Genomic DNA, 27,445 nt, shown 5'->3' with positions numbered 1-27,445 from the left:
TTATTTGAACTTTTTTGATTTAAAGAAAATGTGCGTACATATATATTTTCTTGTTTAATTGCATGTTTGTTTAAAATTGAAATATTTTGCATGTGAAAGAATTTGTGTTGTGAAAATTGCTTGATTTATTATTTATGATATGATAATTTAATTTCATCAATTGATATTTACTTAAATTTCAATAATTTCATTTAAAAGGTAACAGTTTGTTAAAGGTTTGAACTAATGCTCATGAAACATATTATTTTAAGAATTTGATTAATAGTATTGCATTATAATCTTTTATATAATTAAGAAGGGCTCATATTGTAAAAAGGTAAGTTTATATTATTTGTTAAGTATTGGTACCTTACTTTTGAGAAAAATAACTTTGATGAATATATGAAATGATTAAATTGTTATGAACTAAGAGTTCATCGGGGGGAAGTGTTAATATTATTTATTTCTCCATATTAATTATAATTTCTAAAGCTCAATAGATGGCGCTCTGCGCAGTAATGTAAAATCATTAGTTTCTAATCAGTTTCCTCCATAACACTGTACCATCATCATCATCCTTCTTGTTATTAAATATATATTATGTTAAAAGGCGTTTGTTATGATTGAAAACCCCGAGATCAGAGATCATATCACCGTATTTAATACATGTGAAGTGTTGCCATAGGTAGAGCGTTCTGCTCGACGCCACCTGCAACCCATTTCGATCGCCAATTCTTCGGCTTTGAAGTGATTTTAATGTTTGAAAGAATTTAATTTTATCCAAATGTGTACCTAAGTTGACTGATAAAAGGAATTGTGTCCTGCTGTTTACTGTAAAATTACCATGATTTCTGTTGACATGTCCAAATACCTGACCATGTAGCCCTTCAGTAAAAAAGGATGTGTATCCCTACTATATGAGTTACAATAAAAATATTTTATAAGATTTTTTTCATTCACTTTACAAATGAGTATTAACCCTTAACTAGACTGATATAATTATTGAAAGATAGTAAGCTCTTTTCTCAAATCTTTAAGATAAATTTCATTTCAAAGTGGTATGTGTACACAATGTTTTAATATCGTATTTTTTCTAAATTCCACCTTATTAATTAATATTAAAATGATTAAAATAAAAATATATAAAATAAAATATATATATTGAAATATTTATATTGAAATAAAATGAATGATTACAAGTATCCGAATGTTTCTTCATCGTGCTCTTGTTTCATATCGTAATTTTAAAAATATTGTGCTGAGTTTAAGATAGGGCGCATTGATAAATCTTGCTGGGGGGCTCACCTGACTCTATGTACGCCATTGTACCTGTACACTGACAGTGATGCTTAACTTCAGTGTTTTACTAAGAACCATATCTTAGAGATCAGTACATTGCGTTAAATTTGAAATGTATTTTGCAAATATAAATATCATTATGCGTTATGTTATTGTATAAATATCGTTTATGCATCAATGCAATTGAGAACATGGAACTGGTGTTTTCCTCAGTTGACGTATACGAGCGTTGCTATCGTAAATCTGTAGCAAAGCTGAGTTGTTTCATAAATATGGATCTGGCAACAACTATTGAGTTATGTTTATATTTATATTCCGTGCAATGCAAAACAATATAATATGCGGAAAATTACTCTTAAACTACGAAGATAATCATATCAAGGAATAATTGATTAATACTCTGAATTTTTCCTTAGACAATGCATTCTTTTGAAGTGAATACTTCTAATGTCCCAGCTTTTCTTATAAAGCTGTGGAAGTTAGTTGAAGACCCATCATGCGACGATTTAATTGCCTGGAGTGATGTAAGTTTTGGGGTTATTTTGCCATTGTACCTATTTTTCACTTTTTGTTGGTAATTTATATGTATCATATAAACCCGATGCATTTGATTTCTATAGATTTTTGTTTATGAATACCGAGTTTAAGTTATATAACTGTATTGCGCACATTTGCGAAAGACTTGTTACCTTCCGGCGATTAAATGTATTTATATATTTCCGTGAAGTGACATTTATGTTTAACTAGAAGTACGTTTTCTAATATTAAGCTTCTTATCTTGTTATTGAAATTGCTTGTTTAAATTTGGAAAAAGGAGGCAAACTTATATCCATATAATAAATTCTGCAACATTCAATAGATGCTAAGAACGTGATAAGTTTCAGCTCATTACTTAATGTTTTTAATTGACAACTTATAACTCTGTTTATAAGGTATACTACATGTTAGCTAGAAATATGCTTCAGATTTCTTTCAGAATTATTAAAAATATTCCATTGAAAGTATTTAGGTCGATGCTTATTGTTTAAGCTGCATTATGATTCTAATCGATTTCACAAACATTGATGTGTTTTTTGTTATGAGTGGATTTCCGCGTGATGACAACTGGAAAACAAGTTCGAAACTGATTAATAGCTTGAGGAATTTTAACTTATTCTATAACAAAAGTTTATAATAATAAGAATTCTTATTTCTTTTGATCATCAACAAAAATATACAGCCAATTAAGTTAATTATCAACACTATTTTAAATCAGTGTTTATGAAATTAATAGTTCAATAAATTTTACAAATTAATACTAAACTTTCAGCTTAAAGGGCCAGTTTTGCTTGCTTAGATAAAGAGTGCACTAGTTTTTTTTTTTTCCTAAAGAAAGCCACAAAGAAATACTTCTGACTTTTGGGAGCATTTATAAATTTAGTTTTTATACTAACTAATAGTTTTATTATTCCTTTGCCTAAGAGCATCAGTTATTTATCTCAAGAATTAAGAAATTTAATGTAATTACATATATATTTTTTTATTAAAACAAAAAATTTTACACATTCTGTCTTCTAAAGTTAAATTATGCCAAGTTAACATCTTTCTCTGTAGAGACATTAATTTTTATATATTTTTTGTAAACATAATTTATTTTTATCTTAAACTAATATAAATAAGTTCTTTAACTAAACCTGTTTTAAAAATGTTTTAGTTAAGGAAAATTTATGTTAAAAAATCAAAAAAAAAAAAAAAAAATCATGAACATTTGAAATCTTTTGACAATTTTTATTAGTGCTTCCTCAATTTTAGATTAATGATAAAAATTTGGTTATTATGTAAATTTGTTTGCTTATGTAGCTTTGTTCAAATAACTTTTAGTTTGAAGTTAGAAGGCCACACATTGACCATTCAAAAGTTCTATTTTGTCCTCACACCACCTTTAACCATCTTGTTTTAATTTTTCTTTTTAATTATTAATGAATAATAAGTTTGATTGTATGTATAAAGCAAGGATGCACGTAACTTTTTTTGAAAGAAGGATATGGGGAAAAAAAATGACCTTTCAAGGAAGGTTATATCTACAGCAGTTCTGCTGTACTCTTTTTCTTCAGGAAAAATTTCTAGTTCATTGTATCTTGTTTAATCTCTATCTGTTTAGTTAACATCCAATTCCTTGTTGATTAGTCAATCTAAGATTTCATTTAATCTCAGATTATAAAATGCTCATGCTCATATTTGCGATATCAAGAATGTTATTTCAATTTAAAGTGTATATTGCATAGAGTATGAAAAAACATAAGCTATGAAACAAAAATTACATTGCAATGAACTAGCATTCTTCCAATTTATCAATTCACTCAAATCATTCCTCAAAAAACATTAGCCAAAGCAACAGACAATTTGTGAGATTTTTTCATGTCTAACAGTGTTATGAACAAAATAATCTCAGAATAAAAATGGGTCACTCCTTGCATATAGGCTATTTTTAGGTAGTGCGAACAAGAATAAAAGTAATAAATATCTAGTTTTATGTAATATGATACAGGAGAATGTACTAGACAAGAATATATATATATTTAATTTAGGGGATAACGTGGTGTGGGAACAATAATTTTAGTTTTAAACATGTTTAAAATCATATTTTTTATGTATGCAGTTTTTAACTGGCTTAAAAGATAACAAAGTGAAGCAAAAGAGAAAAAACAAACATCAACATCTTTAACTACATCACCATCTCTTACAAAATTGTCATTTTCCCACAGTGAGGGAATGACATGGCTGCTACGCCACCTGGAAAACTGGGAAAAGTCAGGGAATTTGGAAATTGTCCAAAAAAAATCCGGAAAATATAGGGGAATTTAAAATTTTTTAGTCAAAATGTGGAAAAGTTGGGGAGTTAGATTTAGTGAGGGCTAAGCATGCCATCTTTGTACCAACATTTCCCATAGAATACATTTTCTTCACTAGAGTTTTGTTTTCGTCCATTTGGCATGGAACATAATTTCACAAAACTATAACATACCATGGCTTTGTGACTTAAGACTTTCAAATTGAAAATGGTTATTGGTTGCTAGACTTAGTAACAGACAGGAGGGTGGATGGACTTCAGATTGTCTATTCTTATTCTTGATTAAGAAATTTATTTGGATAAATAGTGTTTTACAAATCATTAATGTTTTCTTATGTAAATTTTCTTAATCCTCTATCACCAAAGCTTGATATAGGGATTATTTAAACTTGTTATTAAGAACTCTCGAGAAGCCTGGGGATTGCTGTTTCACATGTAAATTATAAAGCACCACTATAATATCCTGGGTTTGGTTCAGATTTTGTTTTTAGGGCCTATTTTTCTAAAGAATGGAATTTATTTTTCTGGAAATTTCTTAACACTCAGTTTTTATAATTTCTTAACACTGTTTGTGTAAAGAACACTATTTATATAAAGAAATTTCTTAACACTCAGTTTATATAAAGAAGATTCAGTTTTTTTTGTTGTTAGTTTACATATTTTTTTAATTGTTTTTGGCTGCTTCAGTATGGTTTTTCAAAGTGTTCAGTGTGTGATGATTTTATTATAATTTTACGTCTTTTGATGATAGTTTATCAGCAATTATTTATATTTTTTTTTTTGCTCTTTTAACATGGTTTTTCTAGTTCAAATATTTTTAATACTAATTTATTACATCGCTTGAATCTTGATTTTGAGTTATCACTTTTTAATGAGTTCGATTTGTGACGTTTTCATCGTAATTTCACATTGTTTTATAGTTTTTTCTAGAGTTATTTATAACTTTTTCAGCCTTTTTTGCATTGTTTTTCAAATTCTGATGTTTTTAATACAATGTTATGATTTTCGGATTACGTTTTTGATTTATCTCTTTCTGATGCATTCAATTTGTTAAGATTCAATTTTAATGTTACAATGTGTCAATAATAATTTATTTCGATGTTATGACAACATTTAAATTAAAGTTATCACTCTTTGATTCGTTCAATTCATGATAATTCCTTTGTAAATTCATGCTTAATATTAAAGTTATTAATAAGTAGTTTTCAACTGTTTATGAAGTAATGCACATTTCAAATTTCAGAATGGTTTAAGTTTCATCATAAAAGACCAGGCAAAATTTGCCAGTGAGCTGCTCCCTCAGTACTTTAAACATAGTAACATGGCAAGCTTTGTTCGGCAATTGAATATGTGTAAGTAATTTTTTTTTTTATTATTATTATTATTTTGAGTCTTAAATAGTTAATTACAAAATGTGATAAATCATTTTTTCTTTTATTTCTATCGAATGTTATTTTTAAAATATAAAAATGAAATAAATAAAAATAAAACATAATATTTTATTAAATAATGATTATCTTCTAAATGTTTTTTTAGATGGATTTAGAAAAGTTATGAACTATGAAAGATCAGGATTAAGGACTGACAACAATGAGATGGAGTTCCAGCATTCTTTTTTTCTTAGAGAACAAAGTGATCTTCTAGAACATATTAAAAGAAAGGTTTTGTATTTAATCTTAACTATCTGATTTTTATGCACCCGTTCCACTTATTTTTCGCTGAGATATTTTATGTAATTTCGCACCCTACAATAATGGAAAAGACACTTTTTGAAATTTTTTTTTAAATTTCTCAAGAAATACTTAGAGCATTATTTTGCAAATTGTAGAGGTTAATAGTTCATGCGATTTTTCATACTTAGCAATAAGGACGGTTAAAGCAGATGTTTGAGGGACTGACAATAAGTTACGAAAGCATTTTATTTTTGAATACTCTGTGCCAGAAAATCAAGCAATAAGTATGTAACTTATATCAGTTATTTGCAATGTTTTGGTTGTTATTTGTAATAACTGCTTAAAATTTCGTCGACTTAGCTTAAATATTAATAGAATGGATATTTTTATAAAAAGTGCTTTTTTTTTAGTCTTTCATTTTTTTTGCTATAACTTTGATAAATATTCAATAAAATTAAACAAAATTTTTGGAGAAATTTAAAATTACTTTAAAAATTGTTTTAAAATTTGAAAGAAAAATGAGTTTTAAACTGTACTACAAGATATGATCATTTAATTCTTTTATTCTGTGCTTGTGTGAAAAAAATTAAAAAGATTTTTTTCATTAATTTGTATTTTATCAATACTAATGAAAAAAGTCTGATTTAAATATCTTATAAATTTACAAACTTTCAAGGAATATTATAAATAGTTTTTGTACTTTTTAAAAGAAAGCTTGAAACAATACAAGTTTTTTTTTTTCTTCGAATTTCATTATAGATTATTATATAGCATAATTTGCATAGTTTACAAAATTAAATATGTGAAAATTTTGTTTTTTCCAATTGCTTTTCCGTGAGCTAAGAGTGAAAGTCTAACAAAATTTTAAAAAGTAATAAAAATTTTGTTTTTAATAAACGATATTTATTTATGGTTATTGTATATATTTACAGATTCCAAATACAAGAGTCATTGCTGAGCCTCATTCAAAATCAAATGCTAAAGATATATTAACTGATCTTACTTCTATTAGAGATAAGCAAGATAGTATGGATAACATGCTTATGAAAATGAAACAAGAAAATGAACTCCTGTGGAAAGAATTAACTAATATGCGACAAAAGCATAAACAACAAGAACAAGTTATAGAAAAAGTATGTTAGAAAATTTTTAATGATTTATTTTTTAGAATGAAATTATTTTAACGATATTTATTTTGTGTAATATATTATTGCAGCCCTTGTTTTTTTTAAGTCTTTTAATTTTATATTTGTCATTACCTAGATGCTGTATATAGGTTAATAAATGTATATCCGTAAGATGCTGCAGTTAAAAAATTTCAAACAGTTCTGAATTTTAAACTAATTTTTTAGCTTTTAACATTTTATTTTTGTTTTATGATAGTTATTCAGCCAGAGCTCATTCTAGGCAGGGTAAACAGGGCACAGCACCCTGGTGCCCTTTTAGTCAAAAGAATTCACCCTGTTGCCCCTGAAGTAAATTAGTGTCCTGATGTAATAGACTCCATACCCTTTTTGCTCTTAACCCTTCTTTATTTTTTCCCCAAACTCTACAATGGATTTCTTAAACTTTTGTTATTTTTAACTCTTTTTATTTAGTTTGTCATTGCTGTCAATACATAGATTTATATGGGAAAGGAAAAATAGCCATCACACCCCCTTGTTGTACATGTCTTTGAAAGTTTGCAGTTACTTCCACTATCATTAAATCATAATTATTATTAATCATATTATTTATTAAATCATAACTACAGACACTCAAAAATATACATTTTTTATTTTATTAATATATGCATGCATTTTAAATAAATTACTAAGCTAATTAGCTCATTAACTCTATATATATGTCAATTTATTAATAAAAATTAGTAATTAATATGATCACTTTGCTACTTTTAGTGAAGTAAAAAAAAAAAAACTAATTGACACTAACTAATTGACAATGTTATTTAATAGAACGTGTAAAACCCATATAAAGAAATTATTGCCTTTTTAGAATAATAATGCCCTTTTTTTCTGCCTAGAATGAGCTCTGATTCAGCATTGGATTATAAACTTTAATTTAAACGAAATAATTTTTGAAATCTTAATTCATTTAGAAAAGTAGATGCCATATTTATTAGACTCTACATATATAAATTTAAAAGTAAATCCGTCTTGGTTGAAGTAAATAAAAATTAGAAAGCAAGAAGTGAATTTAATTTAGTTTTGCAATAAACTACTTTATGCTTTTGTATTGTTTTAGGAAACTCCCAACTCTTTTTCAAAGTAAATTTTTCAAGACATACTTCCGAGACTTTTATTTATCTGAAACTCTAAAATAATTTTCTACCATTTTCATTTTGCAACGTGTTCATGCTGTGTGCTTTAATAGTTTACATGAATTATGCAACAAGTTTTGATTTATAAGGGTTCAGTTTTGCAATTATCTGACAACACGATAATTACAGTTCTTGATGTAAAATAACTTCTTACTGACATCAGAGATTCTACTTCTTCTTTCAATTGTTTCAGAGATCAGAGTTTTCGATCGACAAGACTTGTAAGTCCGCGGCAAGCCCAGAGCCACAAAGCTGAATTACATTATGCCTTACATAATCAGGCGTTGGTGAACTTGCAGACTTTTTTCTTAAAGTAAATGTGAGGGTGGATTGAATGATGTAGATGCTGACAATGAAATTAGGAAACAAAAATAAATACAGAAATGAGCATTTTCAGATTATAGGCAAAATAAGGCAACCAGACCTCCCACCAAAAGTAAAATTTTGATTAGCTGATTCACTTAAAACAAAACTCTGATAAAACCTAACCCTATACCAACCAAGGACAATCTTTAAAAAGGAAAACTTAAAAAAAAACAACCTAACATTCTAATCTCATATTCAGATACGAGATAAGTCAAAACTAAACACATCACATCTGAAAAAACTCTAATCCTTTAGATAAAACTCCGATGATAAATTCCATGATTCCCCAAAACTCTCATGTAGCTACACTTGCACTGACAACAAAAGTACCTGAAGTACTTCTTGCCAATCAAGCTGTTTGCGGATAGTTTTTTAATGAGGAATTGAAGTATAAAATTAATTTTGTCGATTTCTAAGTAGTTATAAAGTGAAACAAGAGCAGTATTTCAGGGATATAACATAAATTTAGATTTAATCAATAAGCAACATCATTCAACATAAGAAGTATGCTGGTTACCCAATGGCAGAATTTTTTTAGGTTTTCTGCAACAAACCTCTCTAGCACTAATATCTTTTTGCAAGATGATTTTAATAATAGCAAATATACATGTTACTAACTAAATTTAAAGTAACAAAAATGTTGTGTTTACAAAAAAAAAAAAACAACCTATTTGAATAAAATAAAATTGTAATTAATTTTTAAATGAATATGTAATAATTTTTTTTAATTCTATTATCATGGGTGAGATTCTCACATTTTACTAAACAAGAAAACACACTAATTATTTCCTTTTCGAATTTCGTAAATCATGATCATATAAAAAATAAATAAATTGAAAATCGTGTAATCCGTAGCAGTGACACCTGAAAAAAGTTCAACTGCGAAATCACGGCAATTAAATATACCGCATGGATTAACGAGAATATTGGCACAAAATGAACGTGTCAAAGAATGATTTTCAGAATCCGCAATTCAAATTTCGCATTCCGTTATATTGGTATATTTCAAAAATTCATAAGAATGTAAATAATAAGAAATCAGGATTTAGAAAAAACAAAGCAAAAATTCGTTGCAATAACTGTTTTAAAGAACGGCTGAAATAACTTGTGGATTAACGAGAATATCGTCGCAAAATGAGTAGTTAAATAATGATTTCTGGAGAAGAAAAAAATCTTCCAACATTTCTGTAGAAAAGACATTTTTTACTTCATTATTCTATATTTTTCATTCTTCTGATATAAGAATAAAAAAATCATGAACATTTCTTTCCTCTCTGATGTGCGAAAAAGGCATCTTTAATTTTATAATTTTAGAGATAAAAAATTTCTGTAAAAAACCAAAATTCTTTACTATTTCTGAAAAACGAAAATTCTTTACTTCCGAAAAGATGATTCTTCCTGCAAGAACTCTATAATATTCTGCGACAATATTGCCGCGATTCTGCCGCGGGAGCTGATTATATTCTCTTTTTTCATTAATATGTTTCTTTCTGCTAAATTATCAAGCACCTTTAAAACTAAAATAAAGATTTAGGATGCTTTGTAATTTGCATAAATAAATAAACTCTATTAAAATCACAACATAATTTTTTTTTTATATATGTAAAAACAGAGTGCTTTTAATTTTTCGTTTCTGCTTAGTTCATAGCTGAGCCATTGCAAGAAAAGAAACTTTTCTTTACATATGCATACATATTAATGTTTTATGTTATATAGATTGTGTTTTTGAACTTTGCATTATAATTTGCCTGTTTTTTCAGATAACTGAAGATTATATTTCACAAAGATTCGGAGATTTGAATATCATGGGCTGCATTACTTCTTATTTTCAAAATGTGTTAGTGCAATGGAGTTTAAGTGAATAGCTCCCGGGTTTCATTTAAACTCTCAAATCTTGGGTGGTTTGTTTTATCTATATTTAAAATTAATTTTATTGAGGAGTACTAATATCCTTTAATTGCAGTAGGAAAACAGCACTAGTATTATTTTATTTGAGAATAGTTCATTTATTTCATTTACGTTTTGAGGTTTGTAAATAATTGAAATAATAAATATATTTTTTTCTAACTTTGTTTTATTAACTATGCTTTAAAAAAACCATTGAAAACTTTTTTTTTTGTCTTGGTTAATATATTAGTGAAGGTTTGAGTATAATACTCAAAAATTTTATATTTGTTAAGTAGATGAAAGATAAATATATAGTAGAGTAATCACTTATAGTTAGCAGTTTTTAACCCAGTGATAACTTTTATAAAAGTTCTGCATTTTAATTATTTCATTTGTTCGTTAAAAGATATGATTATTTTACTGTTTATTAAATTTTATTCATGAAACAGAAATAATTTTTTAAAATGTTTGATATTAAAATATCTAAGCTTTGCATCATTTTTATAAAAACAAATCAAAATTTTCCAGTCTTCCAAAAAAGTTTTTTGAATATCCCTATTCTATGTGGGTCATATTTGTTTATAATGCATTTTTTCAGGTTTATGTGTCGAGTTATGTCCAGCTGTGGTGCATTTGCACCTGATTATGTGACAGGACCTGGTTGTTTACAATAAGTTAAATAATTGTACAGTAAAATTGTTTTATTTGCTGCTGTGTCAAAATTGTGTATCATGTTTCTGAATTCGTTAATATTAAACAAACGGGAAATAAATAGATAAGAGTTGCTTAAAAGAGTTGTAAAAAAAAATTGCTTAAATGAAACTAAAAAATAAATTCTTTTTAGAGCTTAAAATTACTAAGTTTTTTTTCAGTTTTTCTTTTATTCTAATGTGTTCTGAAATTAATAAATGTGTTCTAAAATTAAGTTTTAAACATTTTTCCTTTAAAAGAAAATCATTTTATTCATGTTTTGTTCATCAAATTAAAATTTCAAAAATTAATCATATCAATTATTTTATTTGTTTGTTATGTTGTTTTTACATTACTCATTTGTGTTTATACCTTAAGAAAATTTCCTGTTGCTATATTTTTACTGAGTTGTAATGGGGAATTTTTTGTTGTTGTTGAATTTAATTAATAATACAGTCAATTCGCTATAACTCGAAGTACGATAACTCGAATATTACTATAACTCGATTTTTTTATGAGGTCCCGACCCTTTTATCTTCAATTTCATGTTAATTACTCTTGATTACTCGAATTTTACTCCCTTTAACTCGATTTTTTTTGGGATCTTTTGAAGCAAGAAAAAAAACCTAGGAGCTGATATCTTGCCCCTTCCTTTGCAACACACACACAATGTCTTTCGCACTCTTCATGGAGAAGCTAAAGCTGTCCCTCTTGAAGTATGTGAACAGTGGTTAAATGAAACGTTACCAAATTTACTTCAAGGATACAGTTAAAATGATGTTTTCAATATTGATGAAATGGGTTTATTTTTTAAATGTCTTCCAAATAAGACTATGATGTTTAAGGATGAAAACTGCTCAGGGGGTAAAATGAGCAAGGAACGTTTGACTGTCCTAGTTGGAGGAAATGCGTCTGGGACAGAGAAATTGCCCTTACTTGTTATCGGAAAATACCGAAATCCCCGATGTTTCAAGAATGTAAAAACGTATCCTTTGGATTACAAGTCTAACAAAAAGTTTTGGATGACATCAGTTTTATTTGAAGACTATGTAAGAAAATTGGATCGGAAATTCTTCGCTAAAAAAAGAAAAGTGATACTCTTTATGGATAAATGCACAGCGCATAGTGATCTACCTAATTTGAAAGCAGTAAACTTGCAGTTTCTCCCGCCAAACACAACAGCAAAGTTGCAGCCGATGGACCAGGGTATCATAAAGTGCTTCAAACAGTCTTATCGTAAATGGCTTGTCAGAAAAATGATCTTAAATATTGTAAGCATTTAGAAGATTTGTAATTAATAAGCATTAATTAAATAATCCGACAATATTTTGAAAGTCCAAAACCGAAACTAACGGTAAGTCGAACTTCCGATATGTCGAAGTTTTTCGTCAGTCCTATCAGATTCGAGTTATCGCGAATTCACTGTAACATAAATTATAAATTTTGTAAAGCATTTTTTTTCAATAAATTATGGTAATATTAAATAATTGTACTTTTTTCTGATAGGTTATTCATTTTCTGGTTCAAGTTATAAGGAATCAACCTGTAGGTGTTGGTATACAAAGAGCAGCGAGAATGCTTCATGACAGTCCAAGTTATAAAGGAAAAGCTTCTCAGATTACAACTGTTGATTTCCTCCGAAAAAATCCTGAATGCATAATAGTAAGTATTAAGCACTATTTTACATTTTTTTTCATTTAGTTATTTTCTTTGTGCTGAAGTATTTAGAGTACTTTTGGCTCCTTTTTAATTTTTCAAAACAGATAATATACTTTAAAAAAAGTATTGATTTCTTGCTTTCAAATATTTATTTTCAATTGTAACACATTTCTACTTTTATTAGTTGTTAAAATCTATTTACATTTAACTTAAGTTTTCTTTTTATAGTGATAGAAAAAATATTGAATGATTTGTTAGCTAAGTTTTTTTGTTGTTGTTGAAAGTTGCTTTATTTAAAGGCGTTGAATTGTTTAAATGCATCTTATATTAATATTCAAAATATTATAGAGAAGTTTCAACTTTGATATTAATGAGTTATTTTAAGTAATAAGTGTATAGTGGAGGAAAAATTTAACATCCTAAATAGTTATTGATATAATTATCAAATTTTCACTTTATAGGACTCAATCTTAAAGGTTTGAAGAAAGTGGTCAAAAATTTGGAAGCCTTAATTTTACTTTTTGCATATCTCTCAACATCTTGGAAATATTTTAAACAAATTGAAAAGTTTTATACTCAATTATAAAATATGATTATCCAAAGGTGTGGAAAAAAAACAAAGAAGTGTAAAAATTATACAATAATTATTTTTTATTTTACAAAATATACAAAATGGTCAAAAATATTTTGAATTGTATGATATAAATTTTTTACATCCTTTTAAAGTATGTGATTTTAAATTATAGAGTTAAATTAGTTGCCTAATGTCTCACTAATAAAATTTCAAAGAAGTCGTTTCGCGTGCAGATCGTCGTGCTACTGAAGCGGGGTTGCTATCCCCTTTGCAGAGGTTCAAAATTGTGTCTTCGGCATGTCTTCGGATCATCCTCAGGGATGTTTCCCGGACCGTCGCCAATAGCCCATTGTGCAGCTCTAGTGCAACGTAAATGAACTACAACAACATCAAAGAAGTCATATTTTGCCATTTTTATTTTTCAAAAACTATTTGGCTTATTCAAATTTTGAAATTCATTATTTAAAATTATGTTTATTAAATTGAGGTAAAATAATATATACCTTAAAGTCCAGAAGCAGAAAGTGCCTAAAACTGTGACGTACGTCGCAGAACAAACGAAGTCCTGCAGAACAATTTGTATCTTGAGTAAGTGACACAAATTTTAGCCCTTCGAAAGATTTTTAAGGTTAAGATTTTTATTTTAATGTTCGGACCTTCGTATCATAGGCATTTTACTAGCACTAGGTTTCCTAAAGGAAGTCATTTTGACTGCTTTTTAACTGCTTTTTCATTTGCAAAAAATGTACAAATAATAATGCATAAATTAATATTTTCCTTCCAAGTGAAGTAAATTTTTTTATCGTTAATATTTACTAATAACTTGTTATATAACTGTCAATAATATAAAAAATATAAGAAATTAATTAAGCAAATTCTTTACACATTAGTTATTCTATCACAATGCAGTCATTTTGTTTGCCTTTGAGCAATATAGGTACATACTAAGTTTCAGTCTTTCTAGTGTTAATAATTCATCATCGTCTTTATTAAAATTTTGTGTTTGCCTTGGTTTAAAAAATAATGTAGTGTATATTTTAACGTAAAGTTGTCTTTTTTTCGCTGTAAAATGCTTGCAGAACATTAGTATAAATTAATAAGTACTGTTGCAGAACATTTGAAAATATTCTGCTTATGGGCCTTAAAGTACGAAATATTTTCTCCAATAGTTAGTAAAATAATACAAAATTAAAAATAATTATATAAAATAGTTTTTTGCATGGGAGTCAATTGTGTGCAAAGCGTTTTTTGTTTACTTTATTACTTCCTGAGTTATGGCAAAATACACAAAAACTGAATTTAATATTTTAACTGTTCTCTGGTCTTAACTATTGGTTATACATTTGCAGATTAGAACCACCTTCCATATTTTAAGTTGTAGCAAAAATCCAAATTTTGGAAGATAGTGCATTTTTGCGTCTGAATTTATAATTCAAAAGATCGTAATTATTAGCACATTTAAGATTAAGCCGTTGAACCTTTAAGATTAAGTTCTGGTACAGAAAAATTCCATCATTTGATCAAAAGTTATTCAGGGTGTTTTTTAAAATTTTTTATTATTTATTGCCCTTTTTATTTATCTTGTATTGGAGGTTATTAATTAAATTGTGTAGTAAAAATGTATGATTTATGATTTTACATGTATAATAATCTAGCTGTACAAAAAATAATTAGCTTGGTAAAAATTTGATTTTTCAATATTGCTAAAAGCATGAAGCTACTGTGTGCATCAACTCTTTTTTTTTTTTTTTTTGATTTATGATACTGATAGTGAGTCTAGTCATTGACTTGACTCACTATCAGTATCTAATCAATCATTATATATTTCATTATATCATTATATATTTTAGGTCCAAGATAAAAATTCCCCTATACCTGTCATCCATGAAGTTGAAGAATTTGAAGTGGAAGAACCTTTAAGTGTTGAAACTTGTAATACAGCCTCTTCATCCAAAACCCTTACCCCAGTCTCCATTAGCAAAAACCCAAACATTATATCTCTTTCTCCTGCTATCAACCCTCCTAGAGAAAATAAAAACTCAATTAATAATACTAATGAAAATCTACTTGAAACCTCCAGTTTGAGTAGTTCTGTTGAGTGTGGACTACCTTTAAGTATTCTGGAGCCACTGCAGACAAGGTAAGGTTATAATTTAATTTCTTATTTAAAAGTTCATTATATGTGAGTTTTTTTTTTAATATAAAATCTGGCCACTTCAATTTTAATTGCATTTCTTGTTTTAATAATTTCATTTAAAAGACAAAATTTACACAGCATATATAAGAAATCAAAGCAGTGATTTCTAAAAATTTTGCCAAGTGATTTGTATTTACGTGATTTAAAAATTTTGTATCGTAATTTGTATTTTCGCCTTTTTTTAAAAATGAAATATCACGATTCATACTCACACGATTTTAAAATCCAATATCGTGATTCTTGTAAGAAGTAAGTTTTCCTTGAATTAATTACTCTAAAGGTTCTGCGTTAGTAGGTAATTTAATTATAAATGTTAATTCAAAAAGTTATATGAAATGTAGAACCTATATGGTATATAAATTGATATTGATTTTGTCACATAAAATTTTCAGAGTTTTTACCTTTGTGCCACAACCTTTGTGTCAAGCATGATTTCTTTTATATACGAGTGTCTTTAAAATAATCGGATTCTTGTTTATGTATTCTAATTTATTTTATTCAGCTGATTTTCTGGTTTATTTTGTTCCAGCTCCCCAACTGTTAATGCTGATAACAATGAAGAATCAGTTTTAGGTATACCTCTGGAATACATAACAGCCAGTGATGTTGCTAATGCTTTTAATGCAGCTTCAAATAAAAACATTATTACCATGCCTGCTAAAAGTATAATCAAAAATGTAATCTCAATTCCAGAGAAAGAGGACTCTAGTGAAGTTACAACAGTTCCTGATGGAATCAACATCTGTAATGTTATAACGATTCCCGATAGTAATGACATTAGCCACAATATTAAGATTCCTGAAGATAATGATATCAGTAATGTTATTTCAATTCCTGAAGGAACTGATATCGGTAATGTTATTTCAATACCTGAAGGAACTGAAATCAGTAATGTCATATCTATTCCTGAAGGAAGTGATATTAGTGATATTATAGCTGGTGCAAATTCCCAAAAAGTAAAAAAGACTTGTAATATTCCTGAAACTACAAAGTCTGATAAAACTGAGAACTCTTTAGCAATTTCAGATTTCTATGATCCAACATCTTGCCTCATTGACTTGAAAGCGAATTCTTTAGACAATATAAGAAGTCCTCTTAATGTCTCTTCGAAACGTGATTTTATGGATCCATTAATGTCAGATTCTTTGAATACTCCTCAAGTAAGTTTGGGTGAAGAGGTAGCACCAGATTTCACTCTTGCAAACTCTCAAAAGGATGCTGAAATGAGTATAGCTGAACGGGAACATGATTATCCTATATCATCTGTGGCTTCTAATTCAACTAAATCAGATAATTTGAAGTAAGATGCATGTTTATGAGTATATTAATCTATTGGGATAAATAAATACATATTTAACATGGTATTATGTGTAAATGAATTCGCCGAGTGAAATTATAAAAAGAAAATTAATAAAATCAGTAAATTTTTGTTTTTCACCACTTCAATTTTTTAAGCGGAAACTTTGCAATCTCAAATTCTTTGACATTAATCCTACATTATCAAAACCTCTAAAATGAGGACTTAGGCATAAAAGAAATACCTATTTATTTCTCATAACTTTTAAAAACAGTACAAACCAAATCGGTAAAAATCAAAACATCCTTTTATGATTGTAATAGTTTTATCTTTCACTGTGATTGTAATAGTTCAATTTATTTTTCAACTAGCTAATTTACTTTAATTAATTTACTTTTATTTGCATAGCATTTAAAAGAATTTATAAGGATGATAGATGGATTACGGTGCATATAAAATTTTATACCTCAAGAATATGCTAAATGATGTCAAAATGTTATCTAATCAATATCAAGATTTTCACCTTAACCTTATTGATTTTATTAGAAAAATTTGAAATTTTCATGTATTGCTAGTTGCACATTTATAAGAATTTTTGTTAATAACTTTGAGTTAATTAATATTTTTGATATGTTATTAACCTCCTAAGCTTTAGTCCAGGTTTTTGCAAACCTTCAAGCAGTGTCTTTTTTTTAAATCAGAAAATGAGTAGTAATCTTATAATATAATCCAAAGAAACTGATTTACTTGTAATAAGATTTTACTTGATTAAAAATCATTATTTGCTTAATAACGGTTGACATGTTTGAGGAGTTTAAAAATGTTAGCTGTTCTTTCCAATCTGTATATTTTTTAAGTGATTGGGCAGTAAGCTTGTTTTTCAGTGTCAGAGTAGTTTTCTATACAATTTCGCCCTGGGGTTCTACATTTGGAGAGTTCTACATTTAAACAGAGGTTCAGGATCTGAGTATATGAACGGTTTAATTTAATAAAATAGAATGCATTCCAGAAATTTATTCATTTAAAAAATACTTATGGTTAATAGTATTAAATAAGTTGTGATTTCAATATATTATTAAAAGAGGAAGGTGTAATCTTATAGAAGGTTTTAGTGGATGAGGGATACCTGTAACAAGATAAAAATTTTAATTTAATAAAGTTTACTTTCACATACCTTTTTATTTTCTTAGTTAATCAAATTTAATGGTGCTTCTGTTACTGTGTTTTGCAATTTCTCAACATGTATCTTCTCTTTATGTGGCAATGGCTACATTTTTTTTACTTCATTTAAAAACATAATTGTCTTTTTTTATTTACTCACCATGTAAATTTTCTTATACCATGAAAAGATTAGCATATGTGCATAATATCAACCAATTATTATATCAATAATTTTATTATCCTATATTATAATATCGTATAATTATATTGTTTTCATTTATTTGTGTGTTTTAATTTTTAAAAAATCTGAACAAAAGAAAAAATTTAAATTTTTTTCCTCCTGAAATAGAAATTTGTTTTTACTATTATAATTAGGGTATATTTTCTAGTTTTCTAAATAATAAAAATAATTCTAAATCCAAAAATATATTCTAAATTTGAACTGTTGTCTTATTTTTTTTCTTTACATAAATTTTTTAAAAAATTTAATATGTTTAGCTGAATTTTAAAAATTAAAACTTTATATAATTCTATTAAACTTGCATGAAACTTAATTTTTATAAATTGGTTGCTTAATTTCATCAGATATAAAAAAGCATGTCTGTAATTTATTACAAGTTGTTAAATCTTTTATGTAATAAGAAGACTTATTTTTAAGTATTCTCTGTTACACACTTAAAAAAAATAAGCTTTTATTTTATTAGTTTCATCAATGACTAACATTATCAAGCTACTTGCCTGATCTTAAAATATTTCTAATCCATCTGTAATTTGATTCACTTCTAACAATATTCAATGTAATAAATGTAGTTAAATTAACAATATTGTAATTTTAGAGGACGTTCATGGGAAGAAGTTAGTGACCGAATAGCTCATTCTTTGAAAGAGTAAAATGAAAAATTGTTTATCTTTTATTAAATTTATTTATGAGTGTTTACTTACTTTGAATCTTAACTATTTTTATTTTAGAAATACTTTTTCAAATCACTTGTTGATTGTCGAAGAAGAGTTGAACAGGCTTCAAGACATTGCTACAAATTCTTGGGATGTGGATACAGATAAATTATTAGGGGTATGTTTTGAGAAAACAATTATATTTTCTCAGTAAATCTAAATTTAAGTTAAATGTTTGGGACAATTTTTTAGGTATTATAAAATGTTTTAGTGTAAAAACATTATGTAGATGTTAATAGATGTATTATGTAGATGATAATAAATGTTAGTTTTACTTGGTGTGTAAATTAATTTAACTAAGCTATAATTGACCATTTGATAGATATAATTTTTATTTCATATATAGCAACCAGTATTTTTAAAATATTTGGTAATTACTTTTAAAAATAATTGCATGGTAGTAATTACTTCTTTAACTATTAGCAGCTGTTGACCTTTAATTATTAATATAAAGATTTTCTTTTTATTACTATGTTAAGTTTTAATGTTGATAACCAGTTGGCGTGATTAACTTACAAAAATTATTTAATTTTGTTAGAATGAATGATAGTTAGTATTAGAAAATTAATCACATTGACCTTGCCACGTTAGACACTATAAACCCTGGAAGATCAGATAAAATATTAAAAGATATTTTTAGATATAAGCTCCGAAATAGCATAGAAGATTTTTAAAGTCTAGATTGCTAAAAAAAAATAGTAATATTTGAATTTAAGTAATCGACATATCAGAAAAATAAATTAATAAAGTTGTGAAATTTAAAATTTTTCTCACCCACTCTCCAAAAAAATGTTTTTTTTTTACAGCAAAATGACTTTTGGAATTTTTTTTAAACAAATAAGTATACTTAAATAAAATAAACAAAACTTATTTTTGTTTTATTTTTAAAGTTAGAAGCTACAAAGCCGCATTATTTAGCTTAAACTTATGATAAACACAGTAATAGCTTTTCAATTTTATGGAGTTGCCTTATTTTTTTTCTTGAGGTTAAAATTTTATCCCCTGTTGGATACTTCTTGAGTTTCTGAGTAATTTTTATATTGTTGCCATTACATAAATGAAAAAAAAATAGTTTATTAAATTTTAGTGATTCAAAAAGCAAAATTTAAGCTTCATTTTTTCTACAATATATTTACTCTTTAATTTTTCTTTTATGCTTCTAATAAGTTAGTTATTATAACTAATAATTTTTTATATTTAATTGAAAAATATTATTTTATTTGAAACTATTTGTGTGTATTCTTTTTAAATTTTTCTTTTTCTTTTGCAGTTATTCAGTTCTGATGGCATGGTGAGCAATGACTCATTTGTTGATCAATTAACTGTAAGTTCCTTTAAACTATTTTATTATATTTCAAATGATGTAGTTTTAGTTTTGTTATCTTTTGGGCATTAGTCCTTGCTATTTCTAAATTGTTGACCTGTTTATAAAAACTATTGACTGGAAAAATAGCCTACAGCTAGCAGATATATGCACAATTTCTGCCGGATTCATGTTTGGGGTCAAAAAATTTAAATACAATTAGTCTTTATATTTTATTAGCTATGTGTCTCAAAGCAGCATCAACTAATTTACAAGGTTATTAAAAAATGATTTTAGAGTTTGAAAAAGAAATAGTCAAAGTGTAATCTGTTTTAATCCAGTGTTGGATTTCTTCTAGGACTTCTATACAATTAATTATTAAGCAATAAGTATTATAAGAATATTTTAAATTTAATATAAAAATAATTTAATAAATAAAATTATTTATTTTCCTACTAAAAAATGAAAAATTTACCTCATATACACTACAATACAATAACGGAGGAGACACAATCAGTTTTTTATGTTTTTTAAAATATTTTTTCTAAAATACTTAAATACTATTTTGTAACTTTAGAAGCGTTTAGTTCATGTGATTTTTCATACCTTGCAACAAAGTTTAAAGCTTTCAGAGGCTTGAGAGATCAACAATAAATTACAGAAGAAAAGTATTTTTGAACATCCACTGTCAGAAAATGATGCAATAAACTTGTTACTTGTATGATAATTTTATTTGTTTATTATAACTACAAACAAACCAAAAAAAAACATAAAAGAAAAGTTTTATGTTTATGAAATAAATGGCAGGATGCGTAGCGTTTTTAAAAAGTGCTTAAAGGTGCTTATTTTAGATTTTCGTTTTTCAAAAGCCCTTAAAAGTGCTGTTTTTCATTGGGTGTTTTTAAAAAGTGCTTTATTTTCCCTTTTTTAAAAAGAGATTTTTCCTTTACCATGTTGATTTTCGCTATGAATTATGCACGGATTGCTACGAAAAGATGCAGTTCACATTGTTCTATCCAACCTTTTCACAATAAATTCAACCCCAATCTGTTTTGGCGTATTGTCAGTCCATAGCGTATGAAAACGCCATTCGCTTTACATCATTCAAAATTTCACGATTCTTGACAACTGTCAAAAACAATGCCAAAAGTTTTTTTTTTTTGACATGACAGTTAAAACAGGATAAAACTGTCAATTGTCAAAAACTTTCCAATCCTACCTAATTATATTTTTTGAAGTGCCTAAAAATATTTTTTGAGTGCTTGAAAAGTGCTTAAAAGGTGCTTATTTTTTGTTGAATAATTTCGCTACGCACCCTGAATGGACAACATAAAATATTAAGTAATGACTTGAAAGTGTATGAGATGTAATAAAGAAGTAATGAACTTGAACATTAATAAGTTTATATCAAATAAAATTTTATTGAAAGCAAATAATGCAAAAATACTGATTATGCAAAAAAAATGAACACATTTATTTATTTAAAATGCTTGAAAATTTTGGTATAAATACAATCTTTTCTTCTCAGTGCAAAAAATAAATGTTTAATATTTGTAACAGTCACAGAGTGCTGTTTATTTTTGGTACACTCGCAAGAAAACAGAACATTGCTCATTGTTTTAAAGCCTGCTGACACTTTTGGAACTGGTTTTTATTCCCTTTCGCCTTTATTATCTTTTATCACTTTGCACTTCTTCAGCTTTTGCACCCGTTTCTTGAATCAATAGCACCACAAGTTTCAATATTTTCATAAAACTATAATGAGTCCTTATTTTCTTCATCATTAGTTACTATTTTTCTTCTTTTTTGTTTCAAAATGAAAAACTTTGATATTGTGAAATGCCGGTAGAATTGCTGAACCATAGACATATTAATTGGCTGGTTTCAAAAACAATTTAAATATGTATTACTATTAAAATTTTAAGAATAGCATTTGTGATGGACCATTAAAACGTGAAGATACACATAGGAAATAAAAGACGCAGGAACGATGGATCGAGGTTCAAATGCACAGATTAAATTTGAATTTTATTTGTTAGTTTGAAATAAAAAGGATAACGGTTCAGAATAAATGCTTCAAAATTTGTATTCCAGAATTTGAAGTTGATGTGTATTATTTTTAACAGTTAAATGTTTAAAGTAGTTCAATTTATTATTTTCTCTATCCATATAAACTCTTTGTTTTTCTATTTGCAGGATGGCATATCTATTAAAAAAGAGCCAGAAGATATTTTAGGTGAGATATCTATTTATTCAAAAATTACATTCCTTCAACATAAGTTGGGTATATAATTTAAACTGTTAAGACTTTTAATACTTTATTTAATATAGCCTATAGTATAGACTTTTATTTTTCAAATGACTTATATTTTTTTTATTATCCAAACACAGATTGATAATATGAAGATTACAGTATGTTTCATTTTGACTTAGATAAAATTGAAGAAAAAGTACCTTGAAAGTTGGAAATTTGGTCTCATAATAGTTCAGATTGACCTTTTTGAAATATATTAAAAATTAGTGGAAACGGGGAGTGTAAACTCAAGCTTATCCCTTGCAATATATTACATTTTAGTATATTATATAAAATTATTTTATTAGTATATGTATTCAAAGAGAAGAAAACTTATTTCTGGTTAAAAATGTATTTTTAATAATTAATTTTTTTTCATATTTTTGTATTATTGTTTTTCATTAATGAGAAATACTATTAAAAGTTTCTTAAACCTCGCAAAAATATAATGTAAATGTGGTATATGGTATTTTTCTTGTTTTTTCACTTGGAATCATCCTATAATTGATTAAGTTTTAAATTTAAATTTCCTAATTATTATAACAGGTTCATGAAACATATACAAAGATTAAAGCAAATTGAAAAATTAAAAGTATACAATTTTACATCTGAAAAACTAAAGGTGGAACTTATTTAGACATACTTTTCCTTTTTTGTTATGTAAAATCATATAAAAATAATGGTGTCTCCTATTAACTTTATTCGTTTGGGCTGATATGAGAGAGTTCTTTTTTTAATATATATATATATGATATATATAGTCGACACTCTTTAGTACGGCCTTCTATTACAGTGACATTCCCATTATTATGGCTGATATATAAGGTCCTAATTACTTTTCCGTAGATGCAGTGTTATTTTAATTTTCGTTAGAACATCCATGCTGAATCATTCCTTAAAATATATTGACCAAATTTTAGTCATTTGATTTTGAAAGAGACTAAAAGAAATTATTTAAACCACTATTTCCTTCGATGTTATCACACAATAAATGCAAAACACCTTATATATATATATATATATATATACATATATTTTTAATGGAGGTAAATTAACATGACCTTTTCTTATTCTGCATCCTAAGGAGCTGTAATTTTTGGTCGTTTATAATCTGTGTAATTTTCTTATCAAAGAATACAATAAATTTATCAATCATACTTTATTAAGAAATATCAGTCCCCTTGTGTGGTTTATTTTCGAGTTAAAACTTTATTTTTGCAGTTATCTTGATGTATGTTCTTTATTGAAAATGGCATTGAATCAAAATTTACCGCTAACCCCCATATTATTCACATATTTTTCACTTTTTGAGCATTATTTTGAAGAATACTTAAAATTAATACTTCATATATTAATGTAGAAAAAAAGTTGCATTATAATAAAATTTCCTTGATTGTTACAAAATTATTTTTGTAGTAAAGCATTTGTTAGCAATTTGTTAATATTTACAGTATTTTTGTGCACTCACAATATAACAACCTTACAATGTAAGGTTTCTTTTCATTCGTACCATTCGAGTCATTATATTGATAGTCCACTATTTATATATATATTCAATATTTTTTTTAATGTTAATTTCAATATTTTATATTCAAATTTAACTCAAAACTAATTATAAATCTTTATTTTTTTCTTCCTATTAGCACTTTGATTTAAGAAAATGGAAAAAAAAATTTTTCACATTTAATTTCCTTGCAATTTTATGACAGTAAACTAAATTTCCTCCCACTGTCCTAAAAATTTTTTTTTGAATTAAAATTATTCCCAATGAATAATAGCCTATCATGAATTTCTCTATTCTAGATGATGAACTTATCCAATTAACCCCTCAAATGCTTGGAGTGGATATAGATGAATTGCGATCACCTTTTCTTGATCAATTGGATCAATCTGACAATCTTCCTGACATATTACCTGATAAAAAGCCTGAATTGCTTGATGGATTAGAAGATACTGTAGACCATAATGTAATACTTGAAGAATCTGATGTATTTAATAACGGCGAGACAAGTTCCCCTAATAAACGTCGTAAAAATTCCAAAACAACTAAGGGTAAACGCCGCAAATTAAAGTGAATTAACCGTATTTCTGTTTTTGCTTTGGGAAGTATAATAGCACTCAAGTTCAAAGGCATGCTATGCTTAAAATTACTCCAGGGTTATGATGCACAAGTTGTTTGTACTAGTTACATTTCAGAGATTTGTTTCTCATTATAATGTTATGTCTTTAGACTTTGTAAGTCTAAGTTTTGTTGTAAAAGTTAATCTTCAATTTACTATTTTAAAGAAGTATGTGTTTAAATGGTAATCACAATAAATCTTTTTTTGGATTTATATGTTTAAAATCCTTGTTACCTGAAAAGTAATTAAGGGGAATGTCTTTCATTTTAGGTATTTAACAAATGGAAAATCATTACATGTATATAAATTTATTGCTGGTTAGAAAAAATCGACTTTCTTAATTTATTTTAAACTTCAATAACTCAAAGTAGTAGTGTAAGTCCAGAAAAAAAAGTGGAATTTTCAAACTATTTTCGCATATTGGTATAATGTTTTAACAAAGGAACATTTTTTTAATATTATTTATAGTAAAAATTTGTAGTTTAGGTAAAATTTAAAAAAAAAACGAACTTTTTGAGATTTTTTTTCTTTTAAAAACTCTCCAAAATGTTTGAGTTCACTAAAGACCACATTTTCTATAAATCAGTGTGTAGTCCAATGTTTAGTTTGCCATGGATCAACCAAACTTTAGCATAGGATTGTGAGGGACATAGGAAGGAAAACGAAATTATTCATATAATTTGTTTAATATTTAAATTTATATTAAGAGATTTGCAGAGGGAATTTAATAAGTTTAGGGAAATGTTTTTTAGAACTCATCTTACAGAAATTTTCAGGAATATCAAAATTTTTAGTAAACGTCTGCCTGACGATCACAAAAATTGTCTGGTGCCGCTGATGTAAACTTTTTTTTTGGGGGGGGAGACTAAGTTTTATTACTTTACTTAAAGTAGTTAGAAGAATAAACTATTTTTTTTTTAAATGTTGCATTAAGATCACTCAGTAAGAAGGACAAGAACCAATAAAGATGAATATAAGGGATTCAGATTAGACCCCACTGCTATATATGATGTCTGATAGCTATAAAATGAAAATAACAATTTTTTCCCCTTATTTTTTAAATTTAAGTATGGCTTTTAAAAGAGTTGCGAACTTAACTCATAAAAGAGGTTTTAACTACCGTAAAAATGGACAGAAATTATGGGTAAGTTTCTGGGTAAAATTATTTTTTCCCCTGGAAGTCTTGGCTGAAAAATAATTCAAATTAACAAAATTTCCAAGTTGTTGTTTTTTTTAATATTTTATTTATTCATTTATTTTTTTATGAAAGAAGTCCTTCTTAAAAATTTTTTCAGAAGCAATAATTACTTCTGATAATAAAAAAAAATGACTTATTGAATTTTGATTAATGGAAAAATAGTCTTAAGTTTTAGCTTATGCATTTGGCTGGAAACTTAAACTTGTCTTAATAGAACACTATACTAGTGTATAACATAGTGTTATATATTTATTTTATTACATTTAACAATTTCCGTTACAATTATGAGTAATACAGGCGAACAAAATTTATTGGAAAAATAGTAGAATTAAAACCCTATTACCCAGATTGATCTTAAAATTACTATTATTAACTCAAAAATCGAGTCACAGTTATTCGAGTTATTGAAGTTTGATTATTATTTAATACTTTTTGTTAAAATTATTAGTAATGGTATAAACAAACAAAATTAAAAAGATTTATACTGAACTTTTCAAAGTTGCAATTAATTTTATTCCGAATCGTTGGAATTAATAAGTTTCTTAATTGTCAGAACTATTGAATGGGAAATCATTACTCATAAAAAAAAAAAAAATTTGCCAGCGAGAAAAATGCTATTTTTATTATGTATGACTTTTTGTTAAAGCTCTAAGAGACATGTATTTATAGAAATATCTAAAATTGAATTGAAAAAATTTTGCCAGCCAGAAAAATGCTATTTTTATTATGTATGACTTTTTGTTAAAGCTCTAAGAGACATGTATTTATAGAAATATCTAAAATTGAATTTGTTTAAAGTAAATTTTTTTTTTGAGTGAATGTATAGATAAATTATATAGCAGATATATAAGATTGAGTGCAAAATTATTACTTGTATGTTAATTTAATGTTGAAAGATGAAAATTCATTTATTCCCATTTTAAACAGTAATAATATTTTATCAGTAATATAAGCATTTGGTTTTTAAATGCAATATCAGTAATGTGTGCAAATATTTTTAAAATTAAAATACATTAGAATTAATTAGGTTAAAATTGCCATAACTTTTTCTAAAGTCTGTATACATTTTATAACAGCTTAGTTAATGAAACAAATCAGTGTTTTTAATATGCCTTCTACTTTAAAGTTTAAGCTCTAAGCTTTGAAAGTTCATTGATATTAATTAATAAAATTCCTCTCGGGGGCTATTCTAGTTTAGTCTAATTTTTCAAAACATAACAAATTTATTGCATTTAGTGATAGACTTAGACGTATTAATTTCATTGATATAAGTATTTTCTATGAACATTTTCTGTACTTATTAAGAATAATATTTGTAAAGTTTTTTTTTCTACATATTTTTTGTACTTAGCTTTATTATTTTCTGATAAGGTAAAACTACAATGGTAACTATTTTTGTTATTCGTGTTGGTTATTGAGTTCAATATGAAGAAATTAATGGAAATGTCAGGTTCCAAATAATATGTGATAAATCCTTCATGGTAATTAGAGATATTTTTAAAGATACATTAACAATTTTTCATTGTATACATGAAAAATAACATGATATTATGGACAAAATTTCTGTAATTGTAAGGTAATTTTGTTTCTGATTTCATGATGTAAAATTCTGTTTCCTTGCGAACTAATAAATATTTTAAAGGAA

The 27,445-nt window shown here is 26.5% G+C and overlaps 1 protein-coding gene across 2 annotated transcripts; it reads left to right on the top strand.

Annotated features, from left to right (window-relative positions):
* The first annotated feature begins 1,558 nt into the window (after positions 1-1,558).
* Positions 1,559-27,445, top strand: LOC107448491 (heat shock factor protein 1). 2 transcript variants are annotated; one of them, XM_016063690.3, is made up of 12 exons: positions 1,570-1,802; positions 5,352-5,460; positions 5,645-5,769; positions 6,714-6,914; positions 12,551-12,706; positions 15,128-15,417; positions 16,004-16,774; positions 18,769-18,819; positions 18,902-19,004; positions 20,157-20,210; positions 22,386-22,425; positions 24,286-27,445. In XM_016063690.3, exons 1-12 carry the CDS (start codon positions 1,698-1,700, stop codon positions 24,555-24,557), a joined length of 2,277 nt encoding a protein of 758 aa, XP_015919176.1. In that variant the 5' UTR covers positions 1,570-1,697; the 3' UTR covers positions 24,558-27,445. The 2 variants fall into 2 exon arrangements, with proteins under 2 accessions (XP_015919177.1, XP_015919176.1); XM_016063691.3 differs by lacking the exon at positions 18,769-18,819 and having other exon boundaries at positions 1,559-1,802.

The sequence above is a fragment of the Parasteatoda tepidariorum genome, chromosome 6 (genome assembly GCF_043381705.1).
Source record: "Parasteatoda tepidariorum isolate YZ-2023 chromosome 6, CAS_Ptep_4.0, whole genome shotgun sequence".
Taxonomy (NCBI): Eukaryota; Metazoa; Arthropoda; class Arachnida; order Araneae; family Theridiidae; genus Parasteatoda; species Parasteatoda tepidariorum.
This window is presented reverse-complemented; position numbering and strand designations above follow the sequence as displayed.

What these genes read in the sequence shown, in the direction of transcription:
- LOC107448491 (XM_016063690.3), top strand. Translation starts at nt 1,698, where the DNA reads ATGCATTCTTTTGAAGTGAATACTTCTAATGTCCCAGCTTTTCTTATA. An exon ending in TAGAACATATTAAAAGAAAG is followed by an intron (nt 5,770 to 6,713) that starts GTTTTGTATTTA and finishes ATATATTTACAG; the next exon opens with ATTCCAAATACAAGAGTCAT. An exon ending in ATACAGATAAATTATTAGGG is followed by an intron (nt 19,005 to 20,156) that starts GTATGTTTTGAG and finishes TTTCTTTTGCAG; the next exon opens with TTATTCAGTTCTGATGGCAT.